This window comes from Lissotriton vulgaris, chromosome 1_1, assembly GCF_964263255.1.
Source record: "Lissotriton vulgaris chromosome 1_1, aLisVul1.2, whole genome shotgun sequence".
Lineage (NCBI taxonomy): Eukaryota > Metazoa > Chordata > Amphibia > Caudata > Salamandridae > Lissotriton > Lissotriton vulgaris.
This window is the reverse complement of record NC_141685.1, coordinates 1,961,714,600-1,961,734,195: the sequence shown is the minus strand read 5'-3', so window position 1 is coordinate 1,961,734,195 and position 19,596 is coordinate 1,961,714,600. Positions and strand designations below refer to the sequence as shown.

General features: G+C 41.4%; 1 protein-coding gene across 3 annotated transcripts in view; it reads left to right on the top strand.

Annotated features, from left to right (window-relative positions):
• DMTF1 (cyclin D binding myb like transcription factor 1) overlaps positions 1 to 19,596 on the top strand; it is a 482,730-nt gene that overhangs the window by 135,303 nt on the left and 327,831 nt on the right. For 2 of the 3 annotated variants that reach the window (XM_086919718.1, XM_086919723.1), the window contains 2 exons: positions 13,114 to 13,190; positions 14,511 to 14,668. In XM_086919718.1, coding sequence (XP_086775844.1) covers positions 13,114 to 13,190; positions 14,511 to 14,668 — 235 coding nt within the window. The remainder of the gene's footprint in view (positions 1 to 13,113; positions 13,191 to 14,510; positions 14,669 to 19,596) is intronic. The other variant, XM_086919720.1, reaches the window with a different exon arrangement.

The following is a 19,596-nucleotide window of genomic DNA, read 5'->3' as shown; positions in this document are numbered from 1 at the left end:
TCATCAGACTAGCATGGGAAGAGAAGCATCCTAGAGTCAAATGGGGCACCCTCATTTTGTCTTTCTCCAAAGGAGGATTGAGGCTCCAGATCCAGAACTATATCATCTCAGTGCAAAAGCACAATTTGCGCTCTATTGGTTCTACCCTCAGCCCTTCATGCCGCACCTTGCTGTGGAGATGGGGTACATGGGTCATATACCGCTGATCGGATTTTTTGGGACGGATCGATAGGCGGTGGGATGGTGTAGACTCGATGGTCGCATTACAAATGCAGCATGGCAATAAATCACAAAATGACCACTGACGACTGTGCCATAGGCCAGTGACAGGGCAGTGGAGTATCTGCACAATATCCCATTTACACATGAAAAATGTTTTCACCAGATGCTTCAAAGCTATAACATACACACATGGGGGGAGTTATATAAGGAGGGGAGCTTCCGAAACAGGGAAGAATTTTTGAGCAATCACACCCCACACCTATAGAGCTTTTTTTATGCATAAGACTAAGGCAGGATGTTAAGAAAGCTACCCCGGCCTTCCCTGAGGAACTACCCACACTACTCCCACTCCACAACATGCTTCAAACTGCCAGTCACTCGCCGAGATTATATCTCCCCACCATCACACTCCAGGTTGGGAAGAAAAGTGGGGCAGGGCAAGTTTGGGAGGCATCCTCTAGAGGAAAATAAGTGAATATATTGCTGTCAGCAGACAGAAAAGATTGTTGCTAGCAGTAGATTTAGATTTATCCAGTAGATTTAGATTTATCCATTTTAAATTCCTTCACAGGATGTATTATTCCCCAGCACGTTTGTACTGATACAAATTGAGGCCAATTGACAAATGCGACCGGTGTGGGGCAGAAGGGGCAGACTTCCTTCACCCGGCCTGGACATGTAGACTAGTCTTTACTTTCTGGAAGGAGGTTGACTAAGCCCTATCCCAGATGTTGGGAATTCAGTTAAACCTGACCCCACTAATAGAACTAGTTGGATATGCGGAGGGGATAAAGGCACCGTTAAGATGATTTGTAGCGCTAGGGCTGCTGCTGGCCAAATGCAGGGTGGCATGTAGATGTTGGGCGGGGAAGAGCCCCAAAATTCAAGTAATGGCTGCACGATATGACATAATGCCAGGAGCAGCTAACAACTTACTCTGAACTACTGCCGATAAGCTCTAGATATCCAGATAAATGGGTGCCCCTAAGGGCATTCTTATTTTTGAACTCACAAACAGGCACCCAATAGAAACATGCCGCAACCTTTTGGGGCTGCACAGACGGACTATTCCCACTGGGAAACACCTTCAATGAGACACCTTATGGGTTGTACACTGATGACACTTTTACAGTGGCTTAAAATGATGGACAAAGGTGTGGGAACAGTAAAGATGGAAAGCATAAACAATAGACATACTGCTCTAGAATTAAGTGTAATTAGCATACACTACAGTGCCATGTAACAAGATGTTCTTGATGAAAATGCCAATAAAAATACGTTTTTTGTTGGTTTAAAAATTTTTTTTTAGGTTGTTAGCCCTTAGAAGTCTATTTAGAATTTTTTGTTGTCGTTTTCTTTGGAAAAAAAGTCCTAACTACTGATTTAGAGGGTACTAGATATGAGCTCAACCTGGCTCCCTACAACAAACTTAAGTTGCTGCAATTTAAGAATCTCTGAAAGACTTGCAATATTGCCATTGGGCTTACACCAACTAGGGAAGGACTCCAGTGGTTGCTTGCCAGGCGTGAGATGGCCCTGGCAGCAGAAGAAAATGCTGAGTAGGGAGATAATGACCTAGTCAGTGATGACACTTCATCAAATAATCTTACTGATAGCTCAGCTACCAGTACCCCAGGAGGAGTAAAAGGTGACTTCTTAGTGCTTCAGAGACTAGCAAAAATAGTAGGACTTGAGGCCAAATTCATGACCATGGAAAAAGAAAGGGCTGAGATGAGTCTAGCACCCGCGAATACAGGCAGCAAAATCACAAATGGGGAGAAAGAAGATACCGTTGACCCTAAAATCCTAAAAGGGATTGTCCCAAAATATATCGATGATGAAGATATCACAAAATGGTTTACATCGTTTGAGACAGTTTGTAAAATGAGAACTCAGTAAAAAGTATTGGGGCTGTCTACTTTGGAAGCTTTTCTCAGGCAAGTGCAGGGATAGAATGCTGACATTTAATGGCACAGATGCTGAGTCATATGATGTCATGAACAATACCCTGATTGAGGGCTTTGGGCTCACCACTGAGGAGTCCAAGATTAAATTCAGGGAGACTCACAAAGCCTGAAAGTTAATACTGGGTTGATTTTGGTGACTATTCAGTCAGGTGCAAGACTATGAAGGGCTGAATAATCTGTTCATGAAAGAGAACTTGTTCAGTAACTGTACTTATGAAAATTACATCAGTACTTGGTGGATTAGGGTTAGCCTCTCCTCAGGAGTTTGGGAAGAACGCTGACCATTTGGTCAAAACTAGGGTGTCCATGAAGACCCATGGTGGGGGTGACCAAAACAAAAGGATTGCTAACCCCCTTTCCGCCAAGTTCAAATCTCAGCAATGACGCTCAACATCCTGTGATTCTAGGGAAATCACTTAATCTCCACCTGCATAACAAAAATAAATGTGTAACAAAACTGGTGCTCATGTAAAGCGCTCTGATACCTGATATCTTCGGGTTCAGTTTGCGCTATATAAAAAAAATTTTTTTGTTTAATTGGAAAAGATATGTGACAACCTAAAGATAAAAGTAAAGAGTCTACGAAGACACCCAAAAGCCTGTTTAGGAGGGTGGGCACAGAGACACTTCACAAAAGAAGGGTGGGTGCCAGGGTAAAAACTGAAATCCAAAAAGGCTTGGTGTTTTAATTGCAAAGCAAATGAACATCAAATTGGGGACTCTACTTGTCCTAAAAAGGCTCCCCCTCTAGCACTGTGCCCACAGGGGTGGCGAGTCTTTGGTGTGCCCTGACCAGGTGATGTGATGTGAGAAGGAACTTATATAGCGCGCTACCACTCCAAGGAGTATCTTGGCGCTTGGATTCCAGAAAGACCGCAGGTAGTAGGTGAAAAGAGACTACCTGTCTATAAGGCACATCATATAAATCCCATGCATTCGGAGTTTGGCAGGGAATAGATCCATGTTTTTAAAAACGTTCTGAATTTTAGTTCAGTGGTAGCTTGACGCAGGAAAGAGGGAAGTTTGATCCATGCTTTCGCGCCAATGACTGCAATGGATTTTCCTCCTCTGGTTGACATTTTGAACCTGGGGACATGGAACATTGTGTGAACATTGAAGCTACCTTGGTTTCAAAGGAAGTGATGGATGTAGCTACCCTGGCTGTCTTACCCAGTATGCTGGAGAACTACAGACAACAGCCACATACTAATGTGGTTGATGTAGTAGCTATGAGGGATACAGTTGTATGGTGACTGAAAAATTGGTATCCCCAGAACAGTATCTTGATCGACAAACTTATCTAGTCATCAATGCTGATCATGAGACCAAGGTTCATTCTTAGGCTGTGATGAGCTTGGAGTGGGAAGGGGTTACTGTGCAAAAGAAGGTAAATTCAAAAGTAGGAGAAATTGAGAAAAATCCCCAGGACTACTCCTCATTTCCCCATTTTCCTCTCAGGGAATAGTCTATATAATAAGTCATGTGCTGAGAAGAACACACTTTACAACTGCCAATGTCCATAATACATCTTATTATTTTACGTTCTTCAGTTGATACACTTTCATGAATTTTTCTTCATTCTTTTCCAACATCAAACTTGATAAAGAATCTTCATAGACAAATTATAGAGTATACAGACAAGCCAACACATGTTTCGTGAAAATAATTAGCTTCTTCGGGGCTCTTTTATTCGAAAATATTTCATATGAATTCCAAATAATGATTCACCAACTCCAAGAACAATATTTCATCTGGTATACTTGCCAAATAACTGACACAGGCTGTAACCACACAACAGAAACAAACAGTGATCTCACCAAATGAAGGTGGGTGTGTCCTCTCCCATCCCAGTAGAATGTCTGCTTGGTAATGACTTGGAGACCTCCGCATAGGCTGAGGTAGAGCTCAGGACCCATGCACCCATGCGGGGAATACCTGAATGGGTGTGTGTGAAAACTCGTACACAGTGCAAAGCCCAGGGTGACAAAGATGTTCAATCCTGAAACTATGGACCAGCCTTTCAAGAGAAAAGGTAAGAAGTCTGGAAAAACAACTTCTGTACAGCCACACGTCCGGTCTCCTCCCCTCAGGGAGAAGACCTATCAGCCCTTGATGAAACTGAGCCCCTGGAACTTGGGCCTTAACAGCCAGTGCTCCTAGGCCCAGGGGGACCCCCTAGGGAATTGCTGTGCTAGGACTTGTCCCACTCTTGAGAGCCTGCGACAGTATGCTGCTGACCAGGAAAAGGGAAATGTCATTGGTTCCCACAGGACCTATTGGGAGGAGCGACTTCTCTACACTGAGGCCAGTGACCCCAAGCCTGGTGCTAATAGGAGTGGTAGTGGCTCAGCAGTACAGATAATTTCTCCTTATCTTAGTACATGACATTCCCCTTGCAGGGCATCTTGGCCATACAAAACCATGGAATAGTTTAGTCACCCACTTCTATTGGCCAGGCATGTCCCAGGAAGGCAAGGAGTTTTGCACCTCCTGTGTTACCGGTCAGGCCAGCGGCAAGACAGATACGAAGTCTATGGCCCCCTTAATCCGCCTTCCAGTAGTTAGGGTGCCCTTTGAGAGGGTAGGGGTTCACGTTGTTGGCCCCCTGGATTCCTTAGCAGTTCCAGGGAATAGATTTATACTGGTAGTATTGGATTGTACCACCAGGTACCCAGAAGCTATACCCCTTAGGACCATCACTGCTCTTGCAGTGGCTAAAGCCCTCAGAAGTAGCTTTACTATTTATTTATTTATTTAATTTATAAGGCGCTCAGCTACCCAAGGGTTTCCCGGCGCCGCCTGCATAGGTCAAACAAATAAGGGAGGGGAACTATTGATTAAAGAGCCAGGTCTTCAGTATCCCACGAAAGTGCACAAAATTGGGATCATTTCTTTAAGTCGCAGGAAGAGAGTTCCACAAGATAGGTCCTAAATAAGAGAAAGAACGACCGCCCATTCTAGACAGTCTGTATCTAGGAACCACAAATTTAGTCTGAATAGCAGACCGAAGACCGCGAGGAGGAACATACAGTTGAACAACAGATTTCAGATATTGAGGAGCTTTACCCATTTTGATCTTATGCATATGGGTTAAGGTCTTGAATTAAATACGATTCTCCACTTTCAACCAGTGGAGATCACGTAGAGAGCTGGACACAGAAGAAAACTTTGGAATTTGGCAGAGCAGCTGAGCAGCCGCTTTTTTAACAACTTGAAGTTTATGAATTACTTCCTTATTAGCTCCAAGAAACAGGACGTTGCCATAGTCCAGGCGCAAAGTAATGAGAGCCTGGATGACAGTACTTGTAGTCGATTCAGGGAGCATCCATAGAATCTTTTTGAGCCATCTAAGGATGGCGAAGCAAGTAGCAGAGACTTTGATGGCTTGCGGCCTCATAGAAAGCTGATCATCGATTATAAAACCTAGATTGCAGGCTTGTTTAGTAGGCCCGAGGGGTGACACAAAGCTCAGGAGGCCAATGTTGGGGGCCCCAGAGTTCTTTACTTTTCCCTTAGAATAAGCACCTCGGTCTTTTCTCCATTAAGCTTAAGAGAGTTGTTTAGCATCCACTGCATGATATTGCTCAAGCCTAACTGGAGACATGAGGGACCGAAGGCTTCATTAGCAGAAAGGGAGAAAATTATTTGTGTGTCGTCAGCACAAGAATAAATTGACAGCACTGCCTCCTCTGCAATCTTGGCCAGTGGTTTTACATAAATGTTGAATAACAACGGGCTGAGAATCGAGCCCTGAGGCACTCCATAGGGTGAAGCATGAACTTTGGAGGCTGCACCTGAAAATGAAACCTGAAAAGTGCGGCCGGACAAGAAGTTAGCAATCCATTTCAAGGCAACACCCGACACACCAATGGACCCGAGTGTTTGCAAAAGCACAGTGTGGGACACAGTATCAAATGCGGCGCTCCGATCTAGCAATTTGAGCGCCACAGTGTCACCATCATCCAAGCGGCTGCGCAACATTTCACTCACTCCCAAAAGTGTGGTTTCAGTAGAGTAGCCTTCTCTAAACCCTGATTGAAATGGGTGTAAGAGTTTATGGGATTCCACGTAGTGGGTTAGTTGTAAATTCACACGTTTCCCCAATAACATGGAAAAAACTGGGAGCAGGGAAATAGGCTGAAAATTGGATAGTTGAGCAGGATCCGCATTAGGCTTTTTTAATAAAGGAAGGACCATAGCATGCTTCCATTCGGGAGGAATCACAGCTTCACGTAGAGTTCTTTAATCTGAGCTAGAATGGACGGATGCATTTTTTGTAGCATAAAAATAGGCAGCAGATCACGGGGGAGCCTGATTTGACACTTTTTAGGACACTGTTAAAAGGAAATAGAGTCAAGCAGTGATCATTGTTCAAGTTTAATCGCATTCCCAACCTGAGTCACTGGCTGAGTATCAAGTTTGGATAAATCAGTGAGGGGCCGTACATTGTTGAGAAATGGAAGCTTCAGGAAATATTTAATCTAGAGTAAATCTGTTCAACTTTGTCAAGAAAAAATATAGCAAGCTCCTCACATTGAGAATCTGATAAGGTAAATTGTGGAGCTTGACAGGCCATTCCAGACAATTTCTTGACCAGATTGAATAGAACTTTAGGGCAGTTTTGAGCATCCGTAATAGTGGTACTGACATACTCTGCCCGAGCAGTATTACATAGAGAATGATATTCTCTAATAATTTGTTTATATATTACTTTAGCATCTGATGCATAGTCTTTCCTCCAGAGTCTTTCCATAGCTTTGCATTTGCTTTTCATAGTTTGCAAAGTCGGTGAGTACCAAGGAGCCGGACGGCGATGGTTTCTCACCTTCTGGGAAGAAAATGGGATACAGATATCCACTGAATTAGAAATCCAGTTCATATAGTACCTAGGTCAGCCATAGAGGTGTGACTAATAGAGGGCATATTTTCCAATAGGTGAATATTAAGATGATCCATGTCAAGTTTGTTCCAATTTCTGGACTTAAGTTTCTCCCCCAAGTTTGAGAAGGACTGATTCAAATGCTCTACCTTAAGTCGACAGGTCACTATAAATTGATCGGACCAGATGATAGAGAGGGCTTCCCTAAGGTTTACGTATAAGTTTACCACCCCATATCACCTACAAACCAATGGGCTAGTTGAGAGATTCAACAAGACCATGAAAGGTTTGACCATGGAGCTCCCTGAAAAGCTCGGAAGGGGATGGGATGTCCTTTTGCAATGCTTGCTTTTTCCTTACAAAGAAGTGCCACTGAAGGGAGTAGGCTTTAGTAGCCTTTAGTAGCCTTTGAACCTCCTTTTGGACATCCTGTGAGAGGTCCACCGAGTCTGGTAAGGGAAGGCTGGGAGAAGCCTCTCAAAGAACCTAAACTGGAAATGGTCTATGTGCTTGGCCTTCGTTCCAGGATGGCTGAACACACGGGGAAGCCAAGGCTGTACTGGTGGAGTTCCAACCAGGGCAGAAGGTGTGGGTTTTGGAGCCTGTGGCACCTAGGGCCCTACAGGACAAATTGAGTGGACCCGACCCTAGCCTTGAAAGAAAAGGGGGGGGGGGGGTCACCTATCTAATGGAACTTGGCACAAGGGTAATCCATGTGAGCAGCTTTAAACTCATATCATGGCAGGGCTCAGGGTCACAGAGGAGGATCAGGTAGAAGAGAGTGAACCTCTCCCTGACCACTTCTCTCACAACCCTCAAGATTGGTCAGTAGAGGGAGTTGTCTTTTCAGCCACCCTCTCTGTCCAACAGCAAACTGATTGCAGGCAAATCCTGCACCAGTATGCTGAGCTATTCTCATTGACCCCTGGCCAGACAAGCTGATTACACATGATGTAGACACTTGGGACAACCTACCTGTCATAAATAAACTATACAGGCAGTCTGAACAAGTTAAAGAGAGCAACAGGGCTGAAGGGTGCAAGATGCTAGAATTGGGAGTCATGTCCTGATGTTCTGTGTGGACTATAGGGGCCTCAATGAACTAACCAAGACCGAGGCACACCCAGTTCCTAGAACCGATAAACTGATGCAGTTTCGGGACAACCAAGTTTCTCAGTACTTTTGATTTGACATCATGGTACTGGCAGATTAGTCTGTCCTCAGGAGTAAAAGAGCAGTCCGCATTCTCAACCCTCAGATGGGCGTTATCAGTTCACTATGATGCCATTTGGCTTAAAGAATGCCCTTGCCGCTTTTCAAAGGTTGGTGAACTAAGTCCTAACTGGGTTGGAGTCTTTTGATGCGCATATATTGATGATATTGCTGTCTATAGCTCCAACTGGCAGGATCCTCTATCTCCCCAGCAAGTAATGAGATGCTAGACCCTCCAGCACCCCACAGCAGCCAATACTTGTTGGTGGTCCAATCCGGACACCGATCCCACAGAGACCGTCCGGCCAACTAGGGACGTCTGCACCGCAGAAGCCATCATCCAGAGTGGCCCACCTGTCCTGTTGATCCTCCATCTCCAAGTCGTCTCCTGAAGCAAGTGCCTCTGACTGCCGTGACCCAACCCTTCTCAGCACCTCTGTACTGAGCCCCACAGCCCAAGTCCAAGTGAACTGACGATGTCTCTAGCACCCAGAGACCCCAAGGCATGAGCTCACCTTTGAGTTCTGCCAGACTGGTTCCCCAGTCTCTCCCTGCAGCCTCTTCCTGCAGGCTCACAGAAAGAGTGCCTCTGACTGCCGTTACCCGCCGGACTAAAGATCACTGCACATGAGTCCCACAGCCCGTGTCCAGATCAGCAGGAGGTGAACCCCGGCTCCAGAGACCCTAACGACCTGAGACCCCTTGGGGGTTCGAACTGACTGACACTCCCAACCCCCGCCACCCCCTGCCCAGTCTTTGCTTGCATTTTCTTTTAACAAGTACCGTTTCTGATTGTCATCAGAGAGTTGCCTGACACCAAAAAGTACCTCTGTACCCAGACACCTGCCTTGAACCCTGGCCCCTACTTACCTTAAGTCCTGAATACAGTTGTGTAAGTGGTCCTATGCAGTGTATGTTTCCCTATAGGTTACATTACTGCGAATATAGTATTTAAATGCTTAAAACCTATTTTAAAAAGTACTTGCCTGTTAACGAAGATCTTGGTTCTTAAAATAATATAAAGATCTGTGTTATTTTTATTAATTGGTGTTGAATTTCTATGAGTGTGTATCCCATTCATTGATTGTATATGTACAAAAGCTGCTCAACACTCCCTTTTGATTAGCCTGAGCTGCTTGACCACACTACCACAAAATAGAGCACTTGGGATTTTTGTGGAAAGCCCTGTAATCCAATACTCATTGCCTGCACAGTGTACTTTGTTTTAGTGCATTATCTAGAGAGCCAGCTTCCTACTCTATAACCATTAGAATTGCTGTTATGTTACATTTCTTGTAAAAAGGTGAGATAACATTACACACACACAATATAATGCATGCCAAGTCTTTATTCCAAAAGTCTCCAGGCACTTTTCAGGCTCCATCTGAGGAGAGTGATCAACATTTTAAACTGTCACCTTAAGGGGTGTGAACCATGTGAGTGGAGGCGGCCGGGAGGACAAGGACTGGATAATACCACAGCATTCATATTTATACAACAGATGTAGGATAGGACACCACATAAAGTGGAAAGGTATAACAATAAGCAATAAGCCAAGGTAAACGAACTAAACAGCTTACGATAACTGATGACGCATCTCCTTCCTAAAGGAAACACAATTTAACCCATATCTTTGTGCCACTTTGGTACACATTGATGTCTATTACTTTCTTCTCTTGCTTCCATCTTTTCATTGCTCATCTGAATTATAGTAGATCTTATTGCTTAATGTTTGACAATCATGTGCACTTCACAAGCCTATCGATGCTCCATGTTTTGGCCATTGTCGATCATCCGTTATCACAAAATGGCATTTAACTGTAGTGATTTGTATGGGTTTAGCAAACGCACTCTCTTTGTCATCATGAGCCGCTGGTTTCTTCCCCCCTCCTAGTCACCCACTGCCCAATTACACTGTTTGACCCCCTGTATGACATCCTATCATATCTTCTCTTATATTTATATTAGTTAGGTAAACCTTGTATCCCGTGACCATTCTATCCACCCAAACTAAATCATCACTGTCAAGCAAGTTTGGACTTAGTTTAGGAATATGAACCGGGACAACCATGTAATCCGATTAGGGATGGTATGGTACAACCACAACATTTCAGATATAGATTTCTTTACAAAGTAACTATTAATGCAGGCCAAGTAAGTTCCTTTATCATAAAGTTAATTCTTTCTGATACCCCATTCACCTTAGGGCAATACAATGAAGTTTTGTGGTGAACAATGGATAGTTTAGACAAAAAAACCTTCATTGCCTTAGAAGTGAATTGAACACCATTATCTGTAACCAGACTTGTGAAAATGCCTTCTACAAAGATGTTATCCTTCATAAAGTTTAGTAAAGCGCTTGTTTTAATCTTGGTCACCATGTTAGTTTTGATAATCAATTGTCACTAACATAAGCCTCTTGTTGACCCAGGTCGATTTATGGATCCTATGATATCAAGCCCTAACTTGTCCAATGGTTTTTCAAGGACTAGTACAGGAGCTGCAGAGACTTTCCGATTAAACATATTCTTATCGCTAATGGCAAAACAGTCGCTAACTTTCTGCTTAATGATGGAATCCAAACCTGGAAACCAGTATAATGTTCTTGCTTTGCTCTTGGTGATGCTTGGTAAAGCTGCTGGCCAAGTGACACTTGTTCAAGATCTGCAATTTTGTCCCATAGTCCTCTAGGTGGTATTACTTTTTCATTTCTAAAAACATTGTCCTTGGTTATGCTTAGCTAATTTCTCACTTCCCAGAAGTTCTTTAACTCCTCCTATGGGTCACTACTTTTTGAAGAACACTTCTTCATAATATTCTCCATAATTTGTTGGAGTTTTTCATCCTTTTGCATACATTCTTCATTCACAACTATGATGATTGCTGGTATATATATCACAAATATAGAAATCAACAGCTAGGTTCCGATTACCTGGAACATACTGTACTTTGAAACAATACCCCACTAGGTCTAAAACCCTCCTTGCAATTAGGGTAGCGCTATGTTCTGCTTCGTTAGTGGTAAACCGGAATGTAAGGGGTTTATGATACGTTCTTATCATAAATTGTAGTCCCTACAAGAATAATTTGAAATGCTTTACCACCCAAAAATAAAGTAACTTCCTTTTCTGCCACAGAATGCATACAGTCCGAATTAAGAAAAGGACAGGAGGCAAGTGCTACAATTTTTTTCTTTTCTCCTTCCTACCTGAGAAAGTGTGGCTCCTAAATGTTTATTACTTGCATCAGTAGTTACAATCATTTACTTTTAAACATTGAAATTACCCAGAGATGGTGCAGAAATTATGGCACTTTGTACTTCATCAGAAGTTTCTTTGCATGTTTAATCCCAAATGAAAAGATTTTCTTTCCTCAACAGCACACTTAGTGTATCAGTAATATCTGCAAAATCTGGCATTTACCCCTTTTTTTGTTGAGTAAGGCCAGTGCAAGAGGCAAACCTCAATAATTTGCTGAACCCCAAATTTTATGCACCCCAATTTTTACCCTAGGTAATTTGGATCGCCGATTTCTTATTGATCTACAGGCAAGAAACTACCCTCCCAACAATAACCCAATAATTAGCAGAGTAGAATTTGTAATGGAAGCTGGGAATTCTCAATAACTGAGTTCTAGGTCTAAATTAAGTTTAAAATGTTTATTACAGAATTGTTCATATAAATGCTAATGAAAAAGTGCATAGTTTGCAAACAAGGTTCAGATACAAATCATAAAATCATATTAATATCCCTATTTAGGCAATTACGTCTCTCCTGATTCTAAGTGTCAAACTCCTAAAGAGTACTGACGACGTCCTAAAGGAGAAAGTCTCAGAAAAATCGGATAGTCTCAGGAGAAAAATGAGGAGAACTTTCAAAATTGTTTTTTTTTTAAGACACATTTTATGCATAGACAATTAGCAAAACTGCAGATTCAGAATTATATGATAATGGTAAAGTCGCATTGGTAAATCAAAAGCAGCTTTGTAATAATTAAAACTCTTAACACTAACCCTTTTCTTAAGGTAAGCGAAAATCTTCTGCCTGCTGCCTCTGCGACTGCACTCCGGAGATGTACATTATAATATAAACATTTCTCAAACAATAGCTCTTAGAATTGTGTTTTTCTGCTTACCTACATTGGAACTTCCAGCGGAAATCCTTCAAAATTATAAATCAGGAACACTGTAGAAAGTTTTTCTTCCCCCATCAGTGTGGTCGGTCTTTTTTATTACGGTGTCCCATTTTTTTAGATTTACTCATGTTTTCGTGGAATTGACTAGTTTTGTCCTGTTATCAGTCTGGAACAGAACATATGGAGTCGGTGCTGCATACACCAGACTCAGAGAGTGCATTTTGGTGCAGTTTATTTTTCCACAAAACCAGTAAAATAGTGAATTGCTATAGTTGTGTGCATGACAAGAGAAGTTATTACACCAATTTGATAGTTCACTACTGCAAATTCACAAACTAATTAGTAGGTAAACTCCTTTGCACAAACTTGATTTTACAAAGACAATGCAAAGGTGCAGCCTTTCAGAAGTTTATGGAGTAAGTTGCAGTTCACAATGAATCCTAATAATTTCTGGCCACCAAAATGTTATGGGTCTATCTGTAAGAAAATGTCCTTCTTACAGTGCCATAAGCACGGTCCAAGTTTAAGTTTATCATTTATAGAGTGAACACAGTGAAAATGCTTTATATGTTTCTTCTTAAGGTCAGCCTGACTAGCCTTGACCTAACAAAAATTGTTTGTAAAAGTTAGAATCTCCTGTCAAGTAAATTGTTTTACATTACTGTTTGGATAAAAATGTTTTTCTTGTATTTTGTATAGGCCACAAGTGGAAGAAAGGAATGTGGTCGAAGGAAGAAATTGATCTTTTAATGTCGAACATCGATCGGTATTTAAAGGTATCAAATAATGCATTGTACTTGTAGGCAGTGCTACTGCATACCTCTTTCAAATGCATACATGGTAAATGTTCTATTTGGAGTAACACCCATTTCAATGACTTTAAAAGGACTCCATCTACATGAAACGTATTAGAAAATATTTGTGGGGAGAGCAACACTGCTTACAAAAAGTCTGTTTTTGATAACTATGTCTTTGAAACCTTTCAAAAATTAGATGTTCTTTTGCCACCAAGAACTTGCAAAGCCTTTTGAACTGACTGCAATATGGAAATATATTTCTTACCATGTTTATTTTTCAAAAGGCACGTATGATTGCCTAGGGTCGCTTGTACACTATGAGTTGGAATGGAATATTTAATGCTCCTGTGCACCTATTCCAAATTGTAGATTACTCCATGATTTATTTTGAGGGAATGTTACCATTATAGATCTGGAACATTGAACAAGGCTCTAATAATTCTGTGTATTTTCTAAATGGATTGGCAGGTTGTCCAAAACAGGAACGCAAAAGGGATGAGGGAATAAAGAGGATTTTTGGAGGGAATCTTTACCTGCTTCTCAAACAAGATAAAATGGGGTTAAAAATGTGAGAGGGGACAAAAGAGATTGTATAGGGCAATGCACATATTTCTCTTCCTGATAGTGACCAATTGTGACAAATTTGGAATATCATTTATGTAAAAAAAATATAGAAACTGATTTTTGGAAAAAGTTTCTTCAGACAAGATTTTGACAAGCCTGTTTATCTTTTAGATTAGATATATTTCCGCAAACTTGCACATTTTCAGACTTTGCTGAAAATGGTGCAGTTTAATCTTTTTAAGACTTGTGTAAGTAGCCAGCTCGTAGAATTACTTTCTAGCCATGTTCTACCACTCCTCCTCAATATATTTGTTAATATGTAGACAATTAAAAGAAAGAACAATGTTTGCGAGGCGTGACTTCATTATATTCCATTCCTTTGTTGGGAAATAAAGGAAATTGTTCAGTCGGTTGCAGGTGCACTTTGAGTCTCTAGTTAACTTTATTTGTTTGCATCCTGATATTGGGAAATGGTGTGTAAATAAAAATGCCCACCTGTAATGTTTATATATGGATCTAATGAGAAAAAAACTTTAAATACCATTTGATTTAATTTTTTGTAGTCTCACTCTATAGCATAATTGAATGGTAGATGATCAAACTGTGCTTTGATCCTTGTATTTGTAAATAGTCACTTTTCTAAATGGTACAATGTGATGCAGATTTACTTTTTTCTTTTTTTTAATTATTATTACATGATCTACACATTATATAAAACGTATTCAATCCATTTAGGTACGTGGCATGACAGATGCCTCAGAAATAATCTTTGAAATGTCAAAGGATGAGAGAAAGGATTTCTACCGGACCATCGCCTGGGGTCTGAATCGTCCCCTTTTTGCAGTGTACAGAAGAGTTCTTCGCATGTACGATGACACGAATCATGTTGGAAAGTATGGAAGAAATTATTGTGGTATATTTTAACTGGCATTAAAAACAAATGGTATACTACCTTAATGTGCTTTTATCCTTGCATGGATCCAATACCTCTTCCGGGCTCATGTTTTAATTGTGTTGAGTTTGGAGGTATTTATGAACAGCTATGCAAAACAAATGAGTTTTCATTGTACCTCAAAAAGAATACTGTAGATGTGCTTCGAAAGGTGTTAAGATGTGGAAGCTATTACGAAAATGGAAAACCAGAACAGAAAAACCCACCTCGCCACTGTGTCCATTTCATTACCAACAAATTTCAATCTCCAATCGAAAAGTTAGTTTTTAGCACCAGGTTTATGCACTCTACAGTGCTGATGACAGAGAAGCCTTTCAGATACACCCATTACATGACTAGTTTATAACCCAAGTGTATGCTCTAATACTCTGCAATGTACGAGCAGCAGTTAAATAACTCTGCACAAGATGACAAAGTTTTGAACTTTCTCAGTAGAATTATCCATCAACCTGCAGTGTTATGTGCCCTTTGTAAACACCTTAGTTTGTAGGTTGAAAAGATGGCATTGATATCTGTTGTACTGTCAAGGTGAAATTGTACCAGTGCTTCAACTACCACATAAAAACATTGTAGAAGTGTGAGTGGATGTTGATAGTCATTGAACATGATTGCTTGAACAGCTCTTCATACCACAGTTATTCTGTATCCAAGCAGTCTTAAAAACAGATATCACTATTACCCAACTTATTGTTCATACGGGGCAATCAGTGCTCCATTTGAGTGTTGTTCAATAAATTATGCCTCAGTACATGCTATGATTCTTTACAACTTTTATGTTTTTTCACTATTGGGATCAGTGACCAAGTAAAGATATGGCAGTTAAAAGCCTTTGTTTATTGCAACCAAGATCTTGGTTTTAATATTCAGCTGCAGTCTTTCACTGCCCATCAACAGCATTGCAATTACTTTGTCTTTTTTTTTGTTAACCACTATATTTAACATTTTCAAATCTCCGGTACAGATAGCGGTGAAACTCACTGATGACATTCCACAATCAGCACTATTAAAGAAAAAAAACTGGAGAACTCTCCTCCCAACCATCAACCACTAAGCCACTAACAACGTACCTCCAATCTTTGTCTCCTTCCCACACAACGCTCCCTTTCTAACGGCACTCAAGTCATCAGCCCCCGTGACTCGCGTTCCCCCACAAACTTATCACAACTGGTGGGCAGGGGATTTGTTGACTGCGTTTTATATATACATATATATATATGGAATGGGGTCCAGACCTTTTCATATTTCAGCAAGGTCTCACATACTAATGCAGTTAGTTTTTACATTTCATGGATGTTCCAGACTTTAGTGCACCTCATGCCTCGGGTATGTGGAATCAACACTCTCAAATGCTGTGCTACTACCAAATGCACAGTCCACATTAGCAGTCTGGTCACAGAGCAGGAGAGTGGTGACAGTCCCTCATCATCCATCATGCCCAACAAAGCCAGCACTGCTGCATGAGGAGAGCTACATTAGTAATATCTCATTCAACTTCCATCACCCGGCTCTAGAACTACTGTGTATACGTACACTCCTACCACATATGCAAGTATGTCCCCCCTCGCACCACATTCCCTCCAACACGTATCAGGGGCCTTCGCCATGGCTTTTAATCGATCTGGTGTTGGGTACCCAAAGAGCATTATTTTAAATGCATTTATCCTATGTTGGAGGCAGAGTGAGAAGTGCGTGGCCTGTCTTAATGTGAGAATCCAGCTCTCTTCATAAACGGGATAGCACTTTTGTGTTTTCTCCGTATGTGAACATATCTTCAATTTTAGTGGTGCCACATGCCCCTAATGCGCAGTATAGTAGCTGAGTAACCCGATACAAGTCTTTTGGACCCAGCAAGAAGTCATTGGTGCAGACCTTGTCGCTTGACGCATTCAAAAACAATTCTTGCTGTGTTTAAAGACACTTGTCATGATGACCAGAATGAAACCCAATTACAGGCAATGGTCTCCCGACAGGTCAATGAGATAAGAAAAGCACACTAATAACAAAGGCAGAAAATTACTGTGTTTTAAAAAAAAAAAAGAGGAAATAGTCCAATGTGCTATCATCCAATCTTTCTTTTAAATACCCAGGTAAAGACCTTATGGAGCATGAGGTATGAGAGACTGATACTGTGGGTAGAAAGCAGGCATATACTTGTATAAGAGTAATATCGTTTTCAGGCCGGTAAATATACTCCAGACCAAAGAAATGTTACTGTATAATCATGGTACTGCACATCTCAGAGTTGGGAATCGAAAGGAAATCGATGGGTATGCCCCTTGTGTGTCAGGTCACTACTCCCATTTATCCAGTCTATGAATTCAATATGCTCCATTCTGTCTATTTACATTCTCATTCCAGCGGCACAGAACGAGACCAATCGAGGTAGGACTGAGTGGCGTACCTTTGTTTTTTATTTCAAATCTTTTTTTTTTGAAGAATGCAGAGAATACAAAAGTAAACGAAAAGGAGACAAAGAATAATGCATAGATGTACACAAAAGATACATACATGAGGATAATCTAACCGGAGTTACATTTCACGGGGAGAAATAAATATAACAAATCGTAGTCAGCAAAACACACATTCGATGTACAAAGAGCAGATTATACATATATTAAATATTAATCCTGGAGTACGAATGTAATATAGGATGAGGAGAGAGGAAAGTGACGAAGGAAAGTGAGGAGATAGGATAGGGAAAAAAAGGCTGTGATGAAGAAAGGAAGCAGAAGGGAAAGGAAAAATTAAACAGCAGCAACATAACGTATTACAGTAAACTTGGATCAGAACAGCGGGTTACAGTGCCAAGACAAAGTTCCATTTAGTTGACAAAAACGAGGCGTGATTCAGAATATATATCACCAAAGTAGCCTAAGGCGGATCGTAGCAAATCTCCCTTAAGTCAAGTGAACTCCAGAGTTTGGCATGGGGTTTTCGCCAAGGTGATGAATGGAGGACGTCATTATCCGCACCTCTCAAGGAAGTCAGCCATTCCTGCCACATTTTGAAAGAAACATCGGAAGCACTTTTCCATTTACTCAGAATGACTTTACATGCAAGTGTGAGCATGAGGTCCAGTAGGTGTCTGTCGTGTTCACTTGGTATTCTCGGATCAATTGCCCCCAGTAAGACATATGCGAAATCTCTGGTCGGCCGAAAATGTAATATTCGTTGAACATAGTTAAAAATCTAATCCCAGAACGTTTGGAGTATCGGACAATAAAAGATCATGTGGGCCAGATCGCCAACCTGGGATTTGCAACTCCAGCAAAGAGGGCTATCAGGGAGTTTAAGCTTGAAAAGTTTGTCCGGGGTCCAATACGATCTATTGATCAACATAAATTTGGTCTGAGAGACTATCGCGGATATTTTGCTGGAGAAAGAAGTGAGGTGAATCCTGTCCCAATCGAATACAATATTAGAGTAGTTAGTTTCATTTTCCCAGTGTAGTTCGCACTTCCTATGAGCTTTCCGAGGCATGGGGGAAAGAATTTAATAAACGTTCGAGACCATATGGCCCAGAGACATGAGCTGCAGTAGTGTACTGCAAAGTGTAGGTTTGTGTGGTAAGATTACTCTGGCAGAGACAAGGGCTTTGAGACGTAGGATCCTATAAAAATCAAGTGGCTGGAGATCAAACCGCGTCTGTAAGGAGGCAAAAGCTAGAGGTGAAGACCATCGTAAATATCCTTCAATAAGTTCAGCCCCTTCTTAGACCACTTTTCCCAAAATAGATTCTTTATTTAGTCTTTAAAGGCCGGATTAAACCAAAACAAGGTCAAGTTTGACTTGGAGAATTTGGTTTTAACTTTGCAATGTCTCTCTAGGTTAAGAAGAGCCTGTTTAGTGTTAAGAAAGATTTACTTGGAGTGAGGAAATACTGTGACATCCATTGACATAATGGCGGAGAGCGGTAAGTTGTTGATGATAGACTTTTCGACTTGGACCCATATAGGAGTGTAGTCCTGGTGTGTTTGGAACCAGTTTGCTCCTTGCTTGCATAGGTAAGCCTCTGGTAGCATCTAAAATTTGTCTTTTGGAAGTTGGAGTTTCTGCAAGGAGATTCTTGGTTTCTTTCCCTGCCACAAAAAGGCATTAAAAAGCTTATATATATTGATGAGCTAATCATCGGAGAGTAGCATAGGTAGCATACTTCTCAAATAATTGACATGGGGCGTGATCATCATTTTCAGAGTTTCCACTCTGCCCCACCAAGACAGAAATTTTGGGGACCAGCCATCCAAGAGGGAAGATATCTTTTTATGGAGGGAAAGCTCAGTGCTAATTGTCTTTCTCAAACTCTATACCTAGGTATTTAAAGCTCTTCGGTTACCAACATAAGCCCAATTCCCCCAAGACGCCCTTGTCACCTATATTATTAAGTAGTTTAACCTCGGTCTTCTCCTTATTAAGCTTATAGCCTGACACTTCTGCAAAGTCTGCAATAGAGGACATCAGAGCCGGGATTGCCAAATCTGCGTTCTCCGAAACCACCAAAACGTTGTCAGCATAAGCCGAAATTTTGACTGAGATTTTCAAAACAGATACCTTTAATTAGATCATTATTCCGGAGAGAATATACGAAGGGTTCAATTGCTAATAGAAAAAGGGAGGGCGAAAGGGAACAGCCCTGTCTTGTGCCTTGTTTCAAGTCGAATGAAACCGACAGACACCCTCCTGCTCTTACTCTCGCCGACGGATTAGAGTGTAAGGCCATCACCATACAAATGTAATCGGGCCCCAGATTTAATTTATGTAGAGTGGCTTCCAAGTAAGACCAGTCGACCTTATCAAAGGCCTTCTCAGCATCTAAGCTCACAGCCACCGTAGGGGAGGCAGTTAACTTCGCTCTTTCTAAAATGTGTGCAA